This window comes from Mobula hypostoma, chromosome 12 (genome assembly GCF_963921235.1).
Source record: "Mobula hypostoma chromosome 12, sMobHyp1.1, whole genome shotgun sequence".
Lineage (NCBI taxonomy): Eukaryota > Metazoa > Chordata > Chondrichthyes > Myliobatiformes > Myliobatidae > Mobula > Mobula hypostoma.
The window spans coordinates 103,759,398-103,780,316 of NC_086108.1; the positions used below are offsets into that span (position 1 = coordinate 103,759,398).

Here is a 20,919-nt window from a genome sequence, read left to right on the forward strand (position 1 = left end):
AATTCTGGTGCCTCGAGCTGTAATTGATTCACAATAACCATTACAATACTGTTTTTTTGTTTATCCCGTAGATGCCTGCAAGAAATTGAATATCAAAGTAGTATATGGAAATGTATACAATGATAATTTGTTTTGAATTTTGAACACATCTGCGCCCCTCATGATTTAATATCCTTTTATCAGGTCCCTTCTCAGCTTCTTTTGCTGTAAGGGAAGCAAACCCAGCCTCTCCAGTCTCTTCTCATAAATGAATCTCACTATCCTAGGCAATACCCTGATGGATTTTCTCTTGTGGTTGACTCTCTGACTAACATATTCTTACGACAGATGGGTTTCAAGGCTATAAAATCATCAGTGAGTAGGCCCTGTATCTGTTGGAGTTTAAAAGAATGAGGGGGGATCTCACTGAAATGTATTGACTATTGAAAGGCCTAGATTGAGTTGACTTGGACAGCATGTTTCCTATTGTGGGGTATGTAGGACCATGGGGCAAAGCCTCAGACTACAAGAACATCCCTTTAGAACAGAGATGAAGAGGAATTTCTTTAGCCGGAAGGAGGTGAATCTGTGGAATTCATTGCCATCGATGGCTGTAGAGACCAGGTCATTGGGTATGTTTAAAGTGGAGGTTGACAAGCTCTTGATTAATCAGTGTTTCAAAGGTTTTTGATTGGAGTACTGTGCAGATGCAACAAAAAGTATTTCCGTGCAGGTCCAGTGAAGAGCTTTAAAAAGCAGGAAGTTTTTCAGCGGAAGTCTTTGATTGGAGGACTGCATAGATGCAACAGGAGCATTCCCATGCAGGTCCGGTGAAGATGTTTAAAAACCCAGCCTTTGTAAAAGAGAGGTACAGCTTAGCAGAACGGTCGTCCTGGGAACAGTTGTCAGAGTAGTCTGAGTCAGAGTGGTAAATCTAGGGCTTAACAAGGCTTCAGCGAGAACAGGCAGAGGCAAGGTAAGTGGGTAAGTTCATTCCTTATTTCTTAATCCTTGTTTTTCCTGAATTAACTCCTGAGAGAAAAGGGGGCATGTCTGCAGAGTCAGTGTTCTGGGTGTCAGATGTGGGATTTTCAGGAGACTTCCAGCCTCCCTGATGGCCACATCTGCACCAGGCGCATTGATACGCAACTCCTTTATAGACCGGGTTAGGGAACTGGAGATGCAGATCTATGACCTTCAGCTTGTTAGGGAAAGTGAAGAGGTGATAGTCAGGAGCTACGGGGAGGTAGTCTAGAGATAGATAAATGGGTAACTGTCAGGAGAGGGAAGGGAGAACATCAGATAGTAGAGTGCATCCCTGTGGCCATCCCCCTCAACAAAAAGCACTCTGTTTTGATACTGTTGGGGGGGAGGGGGCAAGCAACAGTGGCTGTGCCTCTGGCGCACAGTCTGGCTCAGAAGAGTAGGGAACTGAAGAGGCTGGCAGCAGTAATAGGGGAGTCAGGGGGACAGATGGACAACTCTGTGGATGCAAGAAGAAAAAAACAGATGGTAGTTTATCTCCCAGGTGCCAGGGCCCGCAATGTTTCTGAATGCATCCACGATATCCTGAAAAGGGATGGTGAGCAGCCAGAAGTCATGGTGCATGTTGGTTAGCAATGTCACAGGTAGAAAAAGGGGAGGAGGTCCTCAAAACAGAATAGAGGGAGTTGGAAGGAAGCTGAGAAGCAGGACCTCAAGGGTTGTAATCTTGGGATTGCTGCCTGTGCCACGTGACAGTGAGGACAGGAATACAATGAGGTGGCAGATAAATGTACTACAGGACCATCCAGAGTCAAGTGATTCTTGGAAGATCATGACCAATGCATCCGTTATCTCTTCGGACTTTGGGATGTAGTCCATCTGGTGCAGGTGACTTATCCACCTCAAGCCCTTTCAGCTTGCCCTGCACTTTTTCCTTTGTAATAGCAATGGCACTCACAGACCTCTGGCATACTGCTAGTGGAATGTATAGTAAGTCTTTGTAGACATACGCTCATCCGCACAGGTTTTAATGAAGTCAGTAAGAACTACAGCATACTCATACAGGTTCAAAGATGAATCCCTGAATATACTCCAGTCCAGCGATTCAAAGCAGTACTGTAGGCGCTCCTGTGCTTCGCTTATCCAAACCTCTTGGTCCTCACTACTGGTGCTGCAGTCTTCAGTCTCTGCCTATACTCAGGGAGTAGAAGTGCAGCCAGGTAATCAGACTTCCCGAAGTGAGGGCGTGGAAAAGTATGGTAGGCTTTCTTGATGGTGGTGTAGCAATGGTCCAGTGTGTTGTTTCCTCTAGTATTGCAAGTTATCTGTTGATGGTAATTGCTTAGTGACTTTGCATCTGTCTTCACTGTGAAAGACACTAGCAGTGTGCCAGAGGTCTGTGAGTGCCATTGGTATTACAAAGGAAAAAGTGCAGGGCAAGCTGAAAGGTCTTGAGGTGGATAAGTCACCTGCACCAGATGGACTACATCCCAAAGTCCGAAGAGATAACGGATGTATTGGTCATGATCTTCCAAGAATCACTTGACTCTGGATGGTCCTGGAGGATTGAAAGATTGCAAATATCACTCCACTCTTTAAGGGAGGAAGGCAAAAGAAAGGAAATTGTAGGCCATTTAGCCTAAGGCATTTGGAGATGTGTGAGCACTTTTGGGCCCCTTATTTAAGAAAGGACGTCCTGATATTGGGGAGAGTTCAGAGGAGTTTCACGCGAATGATCACAGCAGTGGAAGGATTAACATATGAGGTGTGTTTAATGGCTTTGGGCCTATACTCACTGGAGTTTAGAAGAATGAAGAGGGATCTCATTGAAACCTATCAAATATTGAAAGGCTGCAATATTTGGAGAGGATGTTTCCTATGGTGGGTGAATCTAGGACCAGAGGCCACAAACTTAGAATACAAGGACACCGCTTTAGAACAGAGGGGAAATTTCTTCAGCCAGAGGCTGGTGAATCTGTGCAATTCATTACCACAGACAGTTGTGGAGGCCAAGTCATTGGGAATATTTGAAGTGTATGTTAATAGGTTCTTGACTAGTAAGGGTGCCAAAGGTTAAGGGGAGAAGGCAGGAGAACAGGGTTGAGAGGATAATAAACCAGTCATGATGGAATGGCGGAGCAGACTCAATGGGCCGAATTGACTAATTCCGCTCCTGTGTCTTCTGGTCTTATGTTGTCTCTGAGTGAAGAAAATTCTGCTTATCCAAGATGTTCAAGGGTACAAGACTGTTACCAGACTGCAAGGAAGAGGTTGGACAAGGTATGACTTTATTCTTGGGAGAGTAAAGGACCATGGGGTGATCTTATCGAGGTATCTAAAATCATGAGGGGCATAGTTAGGGTGAATGCACTTGTTCTTTTTTTAATATCAGGGAAAGGGAATCAAAAGCTTCAGTAGATTCCAAAGGCTAATGGGAGTGGCTTGGATGGGCCTCTTAGTTGGCATGGATGATTTGGGCCAAAGAGCATCCCAACCATTTTTATACCATGGACCCTTACCATTAACAGAGGGATCCGTGGTCCCCAGGTTGAGAACTCCTGCTCTATAACATATCGATGCAATTACAAAGACGACATCCAGCGACTATATTTCATTAGGAGTTTGAGGAGATCTGGTACGTCACCAAAGACTGTAGCAAATTTCTACAGATGTATTGTGGAGAGCATTCTGACTGGTTGCATCACCGTCTGTTACGGGGTGGGAGGGGGGCCGGGATCAGAAAAAATTGCAAACTCTGCCACCTCTATTATAGTCATTAGCTTCCCCAGCATTGAAGATATCTTCAAAAGACAATGCCTCAAAAAGGCGGCATCTATCACCCTTGACGTGCCCTCTTCTCATTGCTGCCATCACAGAGGAGGTACAGGAGCCTGAAGGCACACACTCAACATTTCAGGATCAGCTTCTTCCCCTCAGCCATCAGATTTTTAAACCCATGACCGCTACCTCACTATCCTTCTTTTGCACTATTTTATTTTTGTAACTGGCAGTAATTTTTATGTCTTGCACTGGTGGTTGTCCATCATGTCCAACGATGCCAGGAGACCTGTGTGGGATGAGTTTTAAAAGTGGAAAAACCGTTGCCCCGGGGTAGTTCCTCTCTTTTGCCCTCAGAAGTCCAGCTCCAGTGGTACAAACAAACGTCACAAATGGGTCTTCCTTGGTTGCACTGTACTGCTGCAAAACAACAGATGTCACAACATATGCCAGTGATATTAAACCTGATTCTGATTTCTTATTTTAGAATGGTGCTTCTAGACTGGTCAGCAGGGATTTCTCTTGCCTGCCTCTGGCTTTTTGAAGAATTTTGTGAGGCTGGAGGATTTTTGACACCGTTGGGAATTGAAGGATCAAGATTGGGGTGGGAAAGTAGTGATCTGATCAAATGGGAGGATTGTCTGAAGGGACTGGGTGTCCCCCACTGCCTCCTTTCCCAAAGTTACTTACAGTTAAAAGACATGCACCAGTGCAGTTGTCAAGGTGTCGGATGGTAGAGTAGCGGTTGGCTCAGTGCTTTAAACCATCAGCTGTAAAATCAATCAGGGTTCAATTCCTGCTGCTGTCTGCAAGGAATCTGTATATTCTCCCTGTCACTGCATGGGTTTCTTCCGGTTTCTCCGATTTCCTCCCACGTTCCAAAGATGTGTGGGTTAGGGTTAGTGAGTTGTGGTCATGCTACGTTGGCGACATTTGTGGGCTGCCCTCAGTACAGCCTCACACTGTCTTAGTCGTTGCTGCAAACAACTCATTTTGCTCTAGATTTCGATGTTTAAACATACAAGTGAGAAATAAAGCTAATTTATTAAAATAATAATCTTTCTGGACTCCCCCACCTATAATACATCTGATCATTTCCTTTAATCATCAGTTCGATCATCCACAATCTTCTCTTCTGAAGGGATTATGGTTCGATTAGAGTTAGTGAGTTGTTCACATCAGAAACATGACGACATCTGCGGGCTGCCCCCAGCATATAGAACATAGAAAACCTACAGCATAATACAGGCCCTTCAGCCCACAAAGCTGTCCCAAACATGTCCTTACCTGAGAAATTACCTATGGTTACTCATAATCCTCTATTTTTCTGAGCTCCAGGAGTCTCTTAAAAGACCCTATCGTATCTGCCTCCACCATCGTCGCCGGCAGCCCATTCCACACACTCACCACTCTCCGCGTTTAAAAAAAACTTACCCCTGATATCTCCTCTGTACCTACTTCCAAGCACCTTAAAACTGTGCCCTCTCGTGCTAGCAGTTTCAGCCCTGGGAAAAAGCCTCTGACTATCCACATGATCAATGCCTCTCATCATCTTATACACCTATCTTCAGACGGTGTTGGTTGTTGGCACAAACGACACATTTTACTGTATGTTTCGATGTATGTGTGACAAATCTGAAATCTTAAATGTTATTGCCTGAAAGTTAGCTAATCTACTGTGCTTCATGCAGACAGAGAGACCGACATCACAGTCAGGGACACCGAGGATGTCTGCCAGAGGGACACGATCAGCATTGCGTCGACAGATTCGTTTGTTTCAGCGGCGGAGGTGAGTAGATTCCAACACGCCCAGCAGTTCTGTCCGCGGTCCTGTGTGACTCTGCCTCAACAAAGGGTTGTATAAGCCCTTCAGCCCAACTCGTCCATGCTGACCAAGATATCTAACTGAGCTCGTCTCTTTGCCTGTGATTGACCCATAATCCTCTCAGCCACGAGTCCTTCCACTTTCTCCTCAGCATCCATCCAGAAACATCTTTGTCATTTGCTACCTCTTTATAGAGACAGAATTCATGAGTGGAATTTATGGCTTGATCCTGTCCCTGTACCTTCTGGTCTTGTGATTACTTGAAGAAGAAGAATGAGAAGAGATCTCATTGAAACTTAAATTCTCATGGAGCATGGCGGAAACGATGCACTGTTGATGTTTTCCTCTTCATGGATGTCAAAAATAGGGGGTTAGCCATTCAGGGCAGAAATTTCTTCACTCGAGGGATAGTGAGTCTCTGGAATTCTGTAACCAAGAAGACCCGTGGGACAGGCAGTATCTATTGAGGGAAAATAACCAAGAGTTCTGTGGATCCCAGGTAGGGAACCTCTGATTAAGAGGAATGTGAGCTAAATGTGGGCAAACTAGCTTTTTGGGTGCTAGTCATAAACGCAAGAGATTTTATAAATGCTGAAAATGTCCAGAGCAACACAAAGTGCTGGATTAACTCAGCAATCTGAGACGGGAAAAGTGAGAAGGGACTCACTCTGAGGAAGCAGAGGTCAGGCAGCAGGTATGGAGAGGAATGATCTGTTGACATTTCGGACTGAGACCCTTCATCAGGTCTGGAAAGGAAAGAGGAAGAAGTCAGAGTAAGTAGGTGTGGGGAGAGGAAATACAAGCTAGCAGGTGATGGGTGAGTCTGAGTGAGCACCTGGTCGAAGAGTAGGAGGGCAGCAGAGTTCATAGAGAGGGAGCAGTGATAGAGGACCTGACCTGCAGAGTTCCTCCGACATTTTGATGGTGGGCATGAGGGTCAGTATGGCTGAGTTGGGGCTGAAGGGCCTGTTTCTGGTGCTTAATGACTCTGTCTCTCCTGAGGCGGCTTCAGGCCGCTCTGAGTGTCGATCACTCTCGAAGGACAGCGTTCCTCTTCTTCTGATTGGCTGCCGATTTGGTGTTGCTGTGTTAGGTGCGGCTGAAGTGCAGCTGTCAGTCTCACGCTTTTGCAACAGGCCTTAAATATCCGGCTGCCAGCACAGCCTGTAGGCCGAGCTCTTAAAATAACCCTCCAAAAGTGCAAGCAGTACAACATTACGAGACAGGGCAGGAACACAGAGGGTGCAGCGTGCAGTCCTGCTCACTCCTGTTAACCACAAGCTTCTGGGTAGTGTTCTAGTCTTTCAGGAGGTCACAGGGTCAAGTCCCACTTGAGAAGAAAATTTAGACTGGTGGAGTGATAGAGGAGGGGCTTTCCTCCATTATCAAAAGATGTTGCCTTTCCAATGAAAGATTAAACAAGCGCTTCTGGCAAATTTCTGCTGATGTACCGTGGAGAGCATTCAACTGGTGCATTACTGTCTGTTATGCAGGGGCCATTGCACAGGATTGGTAAAAGCTGCAGAGGGTTGCAAACTCAGCCAGCTGAATCAAGAGCACTTGCCTCTGCAGCATTGAGGACGCCTTCCAAAGTCGATGCCTCAGAAAGGCTGCATCCATCATTAAGTACCCCAACACCCAGGACATGCCCTCTTCTTCCTGCTACCTTTAAGGAGGAAGTATAGGAGCCTGAAGGCACATACGCAAAAGTTTTAGGAACAGCTTCTGATACCAGATTTCTGAATCCATGAACACTGCCTCGCTATTTTTGCTTTCTTTTTGTACTACATATATAATTTCATCTTTACAATTCTATTTCTTATTGTAATTTATACTTTTATGTATTGCAGTGTACTTGCTGCTTCGGCAAAACAGCAAATTTCACGACCTACGTCAGCGATAATAAGCCTGATTTTGGTTCTTCCTCAATGTCGGAGTCCTATAGCACGCAAACAGGCCCTTCAGCCCAACTAGCCCTTGCCGACCAAGGTTCTCATCTAAATGAGGCCCATTTGTCTGTATTGGCTCGTATCGCTCTAAACCAGGAGTTTCCAACCTGGTGTCTGCAGACCCCTCGGTTAATGGTTCAGGTCCACGGCATAAAAAAGGTTGGGAACCCCTCCTTTAAACCTTTCCTATCCAAGTACCTTAAGAAAAAATGTTAAATGTTCTTAACATACCTGCCCCAACCACACACTCTGGCAGCTGATTCCAGATACGGACCAATCTCTCAGTGAAGAAGTTGCCCCTGTCTCCCCTGTCACCTTAAAACTATGATCTCTGGTTCTCAATTTGTTTGTGTTGGCCTACTGACCATGGTGGGCATGCTTTGTTGGCCTACTGACCATGGTGGGCATGCTTTGGCCTACTGACCATTGTGAGCATGCTTTGATGGCCTACTGACCATGGTGGGCATGCTTTGTTGGCCTACTGACCATGGTGGGCATGCTTTGGCCTACTGACCATTGTGAGCATGCTTTGATGGCCTACTGACCATGGTGGACATGCTTTGTTGGCACCAAATGTGTGGTGACACTTGAGGGCTTCTCCCAGCACATCCTTGGGTGTGTTGATTGTCAACGCACACGATACAGTTCACTGCGTGTTTCCATGAACATGTGATAAGTAACTTTGGATCTGAACCCAGGGAACATGACTGCCTGCATTCCCAATATGTATGCCCCATTTGTGATTTATACACCTCTATATGATTCGAGGGTTCAAAGTATATTTATATTTATTATCAAAATATGTTTGCAGAATACAACCCTGAGATTTGTCTTCCCACAGGCAGTCACAAAACAAACCATGGAACGCGTTCAAAGAGAAACATCAACACCCCCGCCCCCAGCAAACATGCAAAAAAGCAAATTGCATAAATAGCAAAAAAAAACACAAGTGAAAAATACTGAATAGAAAATGCACAATTGAAAGAGTCAGTTCAGCTCAGGCCAGTGGTGTGTCATTCGTTATCTTCAGGCTGTCCTGATCAAAATCAAATAAAATAGCTGTGAGAAAGGAGCCAACCAGAAACCAGAAACCCCTCATAACGTGAACTACAGAGTCCAAGCCACAAACCACATCGATTAAACCTTGTCCAAGACCCTGGGCTCTGACACCATCCTCTGACAGCACTGAAGGGGAGAGAGACCATTTGAACGCAAGGACCTTCTTCCGGAAACAGTGAGTGAAAGGGAGAGGGGGACCGTCACATGCAGACACCTTCCTCTAGTGGCAGCGAGCGAGAGGCTGGTAGACGGTGGCCAACGCCTGTTCATCTTCCGCTCTTGCCTCTGATTTCAACCTTCCTTGGTGCTTTAATGGGCGAGATCAACGGGAAACGGAGTCGATCATGGGCTCTCGCCATCTCCAGGCTTCCTGGCCTCGAAGCCGCACGCTTCACTCGAAACGCCACTGAAATCCCTTGGATTCAGCAGAGCGCCAGATTGCTCAATCGGCCCGAAAACACACCACCAAACTGTAGATCACAGGCTCCAACAGTAGCAGAACCGCATTTGAATGAAAAAGTCGTAAAAGAAGTGAGAGGTAGTTTCATGACCTGACTGAAGGATGATGCCCTTGGTTGTGTTGCCATACAACCCCTCATTCATCAACGCCCCAAAGAAAAAGGTCCCAACCTGCTTAAACCCTGTCAGGATGGCACTATTTCAAACAATCAATCCCACCTCTGACCACATTCTTTCCACTGGGATCACTCTATGACTCTCTGGTCCACTCATCCCACTCAGCTTCAGGCACCCATCCCTGTAACTGCAAGAGGGATAACCCTTGGATCTACAAACGGTACATCTAGATCAGACCCCTTGCTTAATTGTACTGGTCCATGGCATAAATAAAGAGTTGGGGACCCCTGACCTGGACAGATTAGATTCTGGATACTTTGAGCAACACACACAGACAGAGAGGCGGGGCGGGGGGTGGGCAGAGGAAGAGGGAGAGACACAGAGCTGGAGGAACTTGGCAAGTCAGGCAGCGGAATATCAACGATTCTTTCACTCAACCAGCCATCTACAAATCTCAGAGCACACAGTGGTCTATCTGTAATGAATCAGATCAGAATAAAGTTTATTATTTCTGACAGATGTTGTGAAATTTGTTGTTTTGTGGCAGCAGAGCAATGCAATACACAAAATATAAATTACAATCAGAAATATATAGAAAAACATTAAACAGGTAGTGCGAAAAGAGAAAAAGCAGGCAATGTTCACGGGTTCGTTGTCTGTTCAGGGCTCTGATGGTGGAGAGGAAGAAGTTGTTCCTAAAACACCGTGTGTCTTCAGGCTCCTGTACCACCTCCTTGATGGTAACAATAGAAGTGAGCATGTCCTTCAGGTTTACGGTCATTCAACCTTACACATGTATACGTCTTCTTCTGGCGCCAAAGTGTAAAGCACACAGTACATGTCACATGCATTGCATATAATTACAATCTAACACGTGCAGTCACAAAATAATATTAGCACAAGTCTCTGAGTGACATGGCCTAAAGATCAACAGGTTGACATAAAGTGTGAGGACCATGTTTGTGTAAGACAGGATAATGTTACTGACACTATTATAATAAAACAAGCAGTGGTATAAATATGTGAAATAAAAGATGAAAAGTACCAGTGCAGGATGAGAGTGTCTGTGAGGTGGGGGGGGGGGAGTGGAGGTGTCGGGGCATTTTGACAGGGTGTACATGTGTGCTGCGTAGCCGCAGAGTGTTGAGAAGTCTAACAGCCTGGTGGAAGAAGCTGTTACCCAGCCTGATAGTTCTGGTTCTTGGACTGTGGTACCTTCTGCCAGACAGTAGGAGGTCAGAGTGATCGTGGGAAGGATAGGAGGGGTCTTTGACAGTCCTAGAGGCACTGCATGTGCAGCACATCTGATAGACATGCAGGCTGATTAGGAGAGAGACCCCCATGATGTTTTCAGCACTCCTCACTGTCCTCTGCAGGGGCTTGTGATCAGACACATTGCGATTCTCACACCAGATGGTGATGCAGCTGGTCAGAATTTTGTCGATGGATGTCGCCTTTTTGAGGCATTACCTTTTGAAGGTGTCCTCCATGCTGGGGAGCTAATGTCCCTGATGGGACTGGCTGAGTTTTCAACTCTCTGCAGCTGTTTCCGATTCTGTGCAGTGGCCCCTCTGTACCAGACGGCGATGCAACCAGGACCTGATTGACTGTATCGCCATTGTAAATGCTACATACTTTATCTTATCACGCCATGGTTCAGGAATTGGGTCTAGAGATGATGAAGGAAAGAGGTCAGACTCACTAGCCAACACATTCCAGCTGTCATTCTCAGACTTTGAGTTCCGGGAGTCTGAATACTGCTGGTAAGGAGAGGCAGTGTTTTAATAAAAAGCCTCACACATGCTCACAGCTGTTTGGGGAAAATGATGTCTTTGTGACCCTACTTCTTTTCCCATCTCCCACATTTTACAAATCATCAGTTTTGCTTCTTGCAAGAAGCTCTACATCAAGTACAACAACTTTTAGACCGAGGTCGTGGAGTTGAGGAATCATGACTTGGAGCTCAAATCAGCGAGCTGGCGTTTACACCAGTTAGTCAGAGCCTCAGACAGAACTTTCAGCACAGTGCCTGTTATTACTGCAGGCAAATAAATCTATTGTAATAAAAGGCCAAGGCAATCTATCTCAGCAAAGCAGACTCATGAATGTTTCCATTGTTGATGGAGTGTGGAATGTGTTGCCTGAAAGATGGAAACAGATTTGATAATCTTTTTCCTCTCTGAGTGCTGTGTTAGTATTAGAAGCAGGGCGATGCTTGCTGCTAGATCGGGATTCAACTCCCGGCACTGTGTGTATGTTCTCCCCATGACTGGGTGGGTTCCTCCGAGTGTTCCACCTTCCCCTCTTATTCCAGAGACGTACGGTTGGCATTCGTGAGTTGTAGGCACGCTATGTTGGTGCAGAAGTGTGGTGACACTTGTGGGCTGCCACCAGCAAAATCCTTGCTGGATATTTGATTTAAAGTAGATGGCTTGTTTTATTGTATGTTTTGATATTTCCTTAAGACCATAAGGCATAGGAGCAGAATTAGGCCATCTGGCCCATTGAGTCTGCTCCGCCTTTCAATCATGGGTGTTCCTTTTCTTCTATCTCCTTCTCAACCCCAGTTCCCAGCCTTCTCCCCGTATTCCTTTGATGCCATGTCCGATCAAGAACTTGTCAATCTCTGCCTTAAATACACCCAACGACCTGGCCTCCACAGCTATACATGACAATAAATTCCACAAATTCACCACATTTCGGCTAAAGACATTTCTCTGCATCTGTAGGTGCTCCTCTATCCTGAGGCAGTGCCCTCTTGTCCTAGACTCTCCTGCCATGGGAAACATCCTTTCCACATCTACACTGTCTAGACCTTTCAACATTCGAAAGGTTTCAATGAGATACCCTCTCATCCTTCTGAATTCCAGTGACTACAGACCCAGAGCTATCAAATATTCCTCTTATGATAACCCTTTCATTCCTGGAATCATCCTTGTGAACGTCCTCTGGACCCTCTCCAATGCCAGCACATCTTTTCTAAGATGAGGGGCCCAAAACTGTTCACAATACTGAAGCCTCACCAGTGCTTTATAAAGCCTCAGCATCACATCCTTGCTCTTGTATTCTAGACCTTTTGAAATGAATGCGAACATGGCATTTGCCTTCTTCACCACCGACTCAACCTGCAAGTTAACCTTCAGGGTGTTCTGCACAAGGACTCCCAAGTCTCTCTGCATCTCAGATTCCTGGATTTTCTCCCCCATTTAGAAAATAGTCTGCACATTTATTTCTACTACTAAAGTGTATGACCATGCATTTTCTAACATTATATTTCATTTGCCACTTTCTTGCCCATTCTCCTAATCTGCCTAAGTCCTTCTGCATCTTCACCTGTTTCCTCAACACTACCTGCCCCTCCACCAATCTTCGTATCATCTGCAAACTTTACAACAGAGTCATCTATTCCATCATCAAAATCATTTATATACAGCATAAAAGATGTGGTCCCAGCATCAACCCCTGTGGAATACCACTAGTCACTGGCAGCCAACCAGAAAAGGATCCTTCTAGTTCCACTGGCTGCCTCGTACCAATCAGCCAATACTCTAACCATGCCAGTAACTTTCCTGTAATACTATGGGCTCTTAACTTGGTAAGCAGCCTCATGTGTGGCACCTTGTCAAAGGCCTTCTGAAAATCCAAATATACAACGTCTACTGCATCCCCTTTATCCATTCTACTTGTAATCTCCTCAAAGAACTCCAACAGGTTCGTCAGACAGGATTTTCCCTGAAGGAAACCATGTTGATTTTGTACTATCTTGTCCTGTGTCACCAAGTACTCCATCACCTCATCCTTAACAATTGACTCTAACGTCTTCCCAACCATTGAGGTTAGGCTAATCCGTCTATACTTTCCTTTCTGCTGCCTTCCTCCTTTCTTAAAGAGTGGAGTTACATTTGCAATTTTCCAGTTCTCTGGCACCATGCCAGAGTCTAATGATTTTTGAAAGATCATTTCTAATGCCACCACAATCTCTAATGCAACCTTTTTCAGAACCCTAGGTTGCAGTTCCTCTGGTCCGGGTGACTTATGTACCTTTAGGTCTTTCAGCTTTTTGAGCACCTTCTCTCTTGTAATACTAACTGCACCCACTTCTCTTCCTTCACACACTACAACATCAGGCATACTGCTAGTATCCTCCACAGTGAAGACTGATGCAAAATACTCGTTTAGTTCATCAGCCATCTCCTTGTCCCCCATTATTATTTCTCCTGCCTCATTTTCTAGTGGTCCTATATCCACTCTCATTTCTCTTTTATTTTTGACATACTTAAAAAAACTTTTGCTATCCACTTTGATATTATATGCTAGCTTGCTTTCATATTTCATCTTTTTCCTTCTAAATTTTTTTAGTTGCTCTCTGTAGGTTTTTAAAAACTTCCCAATCCTCTATTTTCCCACTAATTTTTGCTTTGTTGTATGCCCTCTCTTTTGCTTTTACAATAGCTTTGACTTCCCTTGTTAGCCATGGTTGTACTATTTCACCATTTGAGTATTTCTTCATTTTTGGAATACATGTTTCCTGCATCTTCCTCATTTTTCCCAGAAACACACACCATTGCTGCTCTGCTGCCATCCCTGCCAGCAGCTCCTTCCAATTTACTTTGGCCAACTTTTCTCTCATACCACTGTAATTTCCCTTACTCCACTGGAATACTGCCTCATCGGACTTTACTGTCTCTCTATCAAATTTCAAGTTGAACTGAATCACTGGCTCCTAAGGGTTCTTTTACCTCAAGCTCCCTTATCGCCTCCAGTTCATTACATAACACCCAATCCAGTATAGCTGATCCCCTAGTAGGCTCAATGACAAACTGCTCTAAAAAGCTATCTCTTAGGCATTCAACACTCTCTTGATTTTTTTTGGAATTTATTTTTTATTGAATTTCATCATCAAACAAACATTTCCATAAGATTATTTCAGATACTGTACATATATATCATATAATCATATTTGTCACAAATCTCCACATAATACTTATCTGAGGTATACACTTATATCCATTACCAACCTGGTTTTCTGACCTTCATGTTAAAATCTCCCATGACTACCATAACATTGCCCTTTTAATTCGCCTTTTCTATTTCCTGTTGTAACCAGCCACTGTTGGGAGGCCTGTGTATAACTGCCATCAACGTCCTTTTCCCCTTGCAGTTTCTTAACTCAACCCACAAAGATTCAACATCTTCTGATCCTATGTCACATCTTTCTACTGATTTGATGCCATTCTTTGCCAGTAGAGTCACGCCACCCCCTCTGCCTACCTTCCTATCCCTCCGATATAACGTGTAACCTTGGACATTCAGCTCCCAATTACAACCATCCTTCAGCTATGATTCCGTGATGGCCACATCATACCTGGCAATCTGTAATATTGCAACAAGATCATCCACCTTATTTCTTATACTACGCATGTTTAGATACAACGCCTTGAGTACTGTTTTTGCTATCCTTTCTGACTCTGCATCCCTAATGACTTGATACTCAGCCTGTTGGCTGCATAACCTGCCTGCCCTTGCTGACAATCTGACTGCACGCTAATCTTTACTTTTTTTACCATCCATCCTATCCTGAGTTCCTTCACTCCAGTTCCCACCCCCCCCGCCAAATTAGTTTAAGCCCTCCCCAACAGCACTAACAAACCTGCCTGCAAGAATATTGGTCCCCCTCAGTTTCAGGTGCAATCCATCACTTTTGAACAGGTCATACCTCCCCCAGAAGAGATCCCAATGTTCCAAGAATCTGAAGCCCTGCCCTCTGCACCAGCTTCTCAGCCATGCATTTATCTGCCAAATCATCTTGTTTCTACCCTCACTGGTGCGTGGCACAGGCAGCAATCCAGAAATTACCGCCCTGGAGGTCCTGCTTCTCAGCTTTCTACCTAGCTCTCTAAATTCTCTTTTCAGGACCTCATTTCTTTTCCTTCCTATGTAATTGGTACCAATATGTACCCAAGACATCTGGCTGCTCTCCCCTCCCTCTCCAGAATGTTGTGGACGCTCTCTGAGACATCCCTGACCGCGGCTCCTGGGAGGCAACATACCATCTGGGTGTTCCGTTCACATCCACAGAATCTCCTGTCAGTTCCCCATTTGTTACATGTAACAAATAAAGCAAATATTTCAATCTAAAGCAGGGGTTTGCAGCCTAGGATCCACGGACCCCGTTTAATGTTAAGGCTCTATGGTATAAAAAAGATTGGGAAACCCTGATTGAAAGGAAGGCAGATGAAGAATTAAGGAAAAAGAATAAAGAAAAAAACTGGGAATAAAAGCAAGGTGTTGGGACTAATAGGATAGTTCTCTCATTGGACTGACATGGTGAACAAAATGGTGGACTAGAGACTACAGGTGCTGAAAATCAGTAGCAACACAAAATATGCTGGAGAAACTCTGAGTTGGGCAGCATCTATGGAGGGAAATGGGCAGGCACTGTTTTGAGTTGAGACCCCTCATCGGGACTGGAAAGAAAGTAGGGAGGTGGCCCGTATGAAAAATTGTGGGGGCAGGGATGATAGGTGGATCCAGGTGAGAAGGGGAAGAGTGGGAATGAGGTCTGTTCACCATTGAGCTCATCTACACAAACACTGTCGCAGGAAAGCAGCATCCATCATCAAGGACCCCCACCACCCAGGCCATACTCTCTTCTTGCTGCTGCCCTCAGGAAGGTGGTACGGGAGGCTTAGGACCTGCACCACCAGGTTCAGAAACAGTTACTAGTTCTGAACCATCAGGAGATAACCTCACTTGCCTCATCACTCAACTATTCCCTCACCAATCAACTCACTTTCAAGGACTCTTTATCTCATGTTCTTGATATTTATAGCTTATTTATTATTATTATTTATTTTTTATTTGGACAGTTTGTTGTCTTTTGCACATTGATTGTTTGTTCGTCCTTTTGGGTGTGGTGTTTCATCTCTTCTATTATGTTTCTTAGAACTGAACCTGCCCACAAGAAAACAAAACTCTGCGTTGGATATGATGACATTTAAGTACTTTGATAATAAATTTACTTTGAACTTTGAAATCTCTTGACAGAAACAAGCTGTTCCTAATATGTTGACCGTGTCTCTTCAGGCTCCTGACCCTTCTCCCCAACTGTAGTAATGAGAAGAAGGCACATCCTAGGTGGTGGGGGGGGGGGTCGTCCTTAATGATGGGTGCCTCCTCTTTGAGGCATTGCCTTTTGAAGATGCAAACACGAGGAAATCTGCAGATGCTGGAAATTCAAGCAACACACACAAAATGCTGGTGGAACGCAGCAGGCCAGGCAGCATCTATAGGAAGAAGTACAGTCGATGTTTCGGGCTGAGACCCCTCGTCAGGGCTAACTGAAAGAAGAGATAGTAAGAGATTTGAAAGTGGGGGGGGGGAGGCGGAGATCCAAAATGATAGGAGAAGACAGGAGGGGGAGGGATGGAGCCAAGAGCTGGAAAGTTGATTAGCAAAAGGGATATGAGGCTGGAGAAGGGAGCAGATCATGGGACGGGAGGCCTGGGGAGAAAGAAAGGGGGAGGAGAGTTATTGTGAGAGGGACAGAGAGAGAGAAGAAGGGGGGAAATAATAAATAAGGGATGGGGTAAGAAGGGGAGGAGGGGCATTAACGGAAGTTAGAGAAGTCAATGTTCATGCCATCAGGATGGAGGCTACCCAGACGGAATATAAGATGTTGTTCCTCCAGCTTCATCTTGACAGTAGAGGAGGCCATGGATTGACATATCAGAATAGGAATGGGACATGGAATTAAAATGTGTGGCCACTGGGAGATGTCCATTTTGAAGCTGGGAAGTGATAGTTGGCCAAGCCTCTTCATCATGATTCACATTTTATTCTAATCAAATTCCGATACTTCTTCAGCTAAACCTCTCTGCAGCTTAAAACTCTCTTGTGTTCAGGCAGAGTACATCATTAAAAGCAGGATACCTAACAGTGTGGAGGAGCAGAGGGATTTTGACATTCACGTCCATAGATCCCGTAAAGTTGCAGCGCAAGTTGATACGGTTGTTAAAAAGGTGTGTGGTGTGTTGGACTTCATTAGTAAGGGCATTGAGTTCAAGGGATATGTGGTAATGTTGCAGCTGTATAAAACTCTGCTTATGTCATACTTGGAGTATTGTGTTCACTTCTTGTCACCTTATTATAGGAGGGATGTGGGAGCTTTAGAGAGGGTGCAGAGGAGATTTACCAGGGTGCTGTCTGGATTAGAGAGCATGTCTTATGAGGAGAGGTTGAGCGAGCTAGGGCTTTTCTCTTTGGAAGAGGAGGAGGATGAGAGCCATCTTGATAGAGGAATGCAAGATGGAGAGATACTTTATTTATCCCAAAGGAAATTACGATGTCACAGTAGTACTATGAGTGCACAGATATACACATATTAGAAGGGAAGTAAGAAAGAACAAAAAAAAAGTTACCTTAAACAGTTTAACAGGAAGTCATCCCTTCCCCGGCTACAGGTTGACTCATTATAGAGCCTAATGACCGAGGGCAGGAATGACCTCATGTAGTGCTCTTTGGAGCAGCGCAGTTGTTTCACTTCCTCTGTTCAGCCAGGCTGGCATGCAGGTTGTGAGAAGCATTGTCCAGAGTTGCTAGGATTGTCTGTAAGGTCCTTTGTTCTATCACAGCCTCCAGTGTGTCCAGTTTGATTCCTATAACAGTGCCAGCCTTTCTAGTCAGTTTATCATGCCTGTTGGCATCACTCGTGTTGATGCTATTGGCCCAGCACACCATTGCATAGATTGTATTGGCAACAACAGACTGGTGGAACATGTGAAGGAGAGACCTGCATATTCCAAAGGACCTCAGTCTTCTCAGGAAGTAGAGGCGACTCTGGCCCTTCTCGTACACAGCCTCTGTGTTGGTGCTCCACTCAATTCTGTCATCCAGGTGCACTCCCGGGTACTTGTAGGTCCTTACCATCAATAGTAATGGAGCAGTGCAGGCTTGGTCTTTCTGAAGTCCATCACCATCTTCTTTGTCTTCCTGATGTCGGGTTGCATCATTGGACAACCAGAGGCATAGATAGTGCAGACAGCTGGAGACTATTTCCAAGGATGGAGATGGCTAATAAAATGGGGTATAACTTTAAGGTGTTGGGAGGAAAGTATAGGGAGGGATGTTAGAGGCTGGTGTTTCACACAGAGAGTGAAACCTGCTGCCAGGAGTGGTGGTAGGACATTTAGGAAACTCTTAAGCACATGGATGAAAGGAAAATGGAGGGCTATGTTGGAGAGAAGGGTTAGATTGATCTTGGAGTAGGCTGCAGGGACATTACTGTGCTGTACTCCTATATATGTTCTCAGTTTTCCAGACTGGTAAGGATCTTGACCTGAAACACCAACTGCTTTGCTCCCCGTTGACACTGCCTGAACTGCTTAGGACTTTTGTAGCATTTTCTGTTTCAGCTTCAGCAGTGAGAACCCACTTATTTGAAGGAGCCCTAGACGCCATTCCAGGTAGGGTGTTCCGTAAAACCATCAGACCATGAGACATAAGAGCAGAACTTGGCCATTTGGCCCGTCAGCTCTGCTCTGCCGTTCCATCATACTGATTTATTATCCCTCTCAACTCCATTCTCCTGCCTTTTCGCCATAATCTCTGACACTCTTGTTAATCAAAAACCTGTCAGCCTCCGCTTTAAGTATGCCCAATGACTTGGCCTTCATGGCAGTCTGTAGCAATCAATTGCACAGATTCACCTCCCTCTGGCTAATGAGGTTTCCACTTATCTCTGTTCTAAAGGGACATCCTTCTATTCTGAGGCTGTGCCCTCTGGTCCTAGACTCACCCACTATAGGAAACATTCTCTCCACATCCACACTATCCAGGACTTTCAACATTCAGTAGGCTTCAATGAGATCCCCCCTCATAAACTCCAGCAAGTACAGGCTCAGAGCCTCATACGTTTCATGCTGAAGGACGAAGGAAGGATATTACCAGGATGAGAAGGTCTGAATTAGAGTGGTTGACCAGTTTACATTTTTATGTAGAAGAATGAGAGCTGACCTTACCAAGGTGGTTAAAATGATGAGAGGCATAGATAAGGTGTTATCATTTCAGAGGACTTGTTCTGGGCCCAGCATACAAGTGCAATTATAAAGGTAGCACAACAGCAACTCTACTTCCTTAGAAGTTTGCAGAGACTCAGCATGACATCTGAAACTTAGATAAACTTCTATAGATGTGTAGTGGAGAGTATATCGACTGGCTGCATCACTGCCTAGAATCGAAACACCCATGCTCTTGAACGGAATATTCTACAAGTAGTGGATACTGTCCAGTCCCTCTTGGGTAAAGCCATCCCCACCTTTGAGCACACCTACAAGGAGCACTGTCGCAGGAAAGCAGCATCCAACATCAGCGACCCCCGCCATCCAGGTCATACTCCCTCCTCACTGCTGCCGTCAGGAAGAAGGTCCCACACCACCAGCTTCCGGAACAGTTACTACCCCTCAACCATCAGGCTCGTGAACTAGAGGGGATAACTTCACTTAGCTTCACTCGTCCCATCACTGAATTGTACAGACTTATTTTCAAGGGCTCTTCATCTCATGCTTGTGTTATTTATTTATTTGTTTGTTTATTATTATTTTTTACATTTTTTTTTCTCAGCTCAAGCTGGTAAAACCTGAGGTATGGGCATAGCCTGTATTATTATTATTATTATTATTGTTGTTGTTATTATTTTTCTTTCTTTTTGTATTTGCACAGTCTGTTGGCTTTTGCACACTGGTTGAATGCCCTGTTTGTTGGTGTGGTCTATTATGGTTATTAGATTTATTGAGTATGCCCACAAGAAAATGAATCTCAGGGTTGTATATTGTGACGTATCTGTACTTTGATAATAAGTTTACTTTGAACTTTAATAATGTGGATGGTAACAGTTTTTTTTTCCAGGATAGGTTGTCCAGTACAAGGGGCACAGGTTTAGAATGGGAGGGGTAAAATTTAATGGACACAGTGGTCAGTATGGACTCATTGGGCTATAGAGCCTGCATCAGTGCTGTGTTGCTCGATGATATGATTGAATAATTTAGAAATTTGTAACAATTAAACAGATTCTGTTTTTTCTTGGGATTCGTAACCTGCCTCTGTGGATTTGTACTCTTGGATTATGCGTAGGTTTTCTCCGGGTGCTCTGGTTTCCTCCCACAGTCCAAAGGTGTACCAAGTAGGTTAATTGGCCATTGTAAATTGACCCGAGATTAGGCTAGGGTTAATCAGATTTGTCGGGGGTTGCTAGGGTGGCATGCCTCAGAGGGCCAGGAGATCACTAAATACAATAAAATAATTAGTTCACAGGCTACTAGTTATCCATCGATTACACCACCGGTCATTTTTTTTTCTTAAGTCAGAAAATACACCAGATTTATTTGATACGGTAACTCCAATGATGCCCAGAATTCTACCCCGTTGTCGTAAGACTACTGAATGGTTCCCTAGTATGATAAGATAGACTCTTGACCTAACAATCTACTTTATGACCTTTCATCTTACTGTCTACCTGAACTGCACTTTCTCTGTAGCTGTTACACCTTATTCTGTATTCTGTTATTGTTTTTCTTCAAGGTGTGATTCTTCCCATCTTACTGTTGAGTTTAACCACTAACCCGTCTTTGCCTGTTCTGTCAGTAAAAACTGTTCCACTGGGCTTAGTAGCTAAGTCACAGGTGAAGGCCAGGAGCTGGACGGTTGTTGGAGGCTATTTGGGATGCACAGCATTGGAAGTATTTAAGAGGCAGTGGGAAATTATCCCCACTT

At 44.8% G+C, this 20,919-nt stretch overlaps 1 protein-coding gene across 4 annotated transcripts in view; it reads left to right on the forward strand.

Annotated features, from left to right (window-relative positions):
• miga1 (mitoguardin 1) overlaps positions 1–20,919 on the forward strand; it is a 128,142-nt gene that overhangs the window by 54,722 nt on the left and 52,501 nt on the right. For all 4 annotated transcript variants that reach the window (XM_063064739.1, XM_063064738.1, XM_063064742.1 and 1 more), the window contains exon 8: positions 5,433–5,530. In XM_063064739.1, the coding sequence (XP_062920809.1) occupies positions 5,433–5,530 (98 nt within the window). The remainder of the gene's footprint in view (positions 1–5,432; positions 5,531–20,919) is intronic.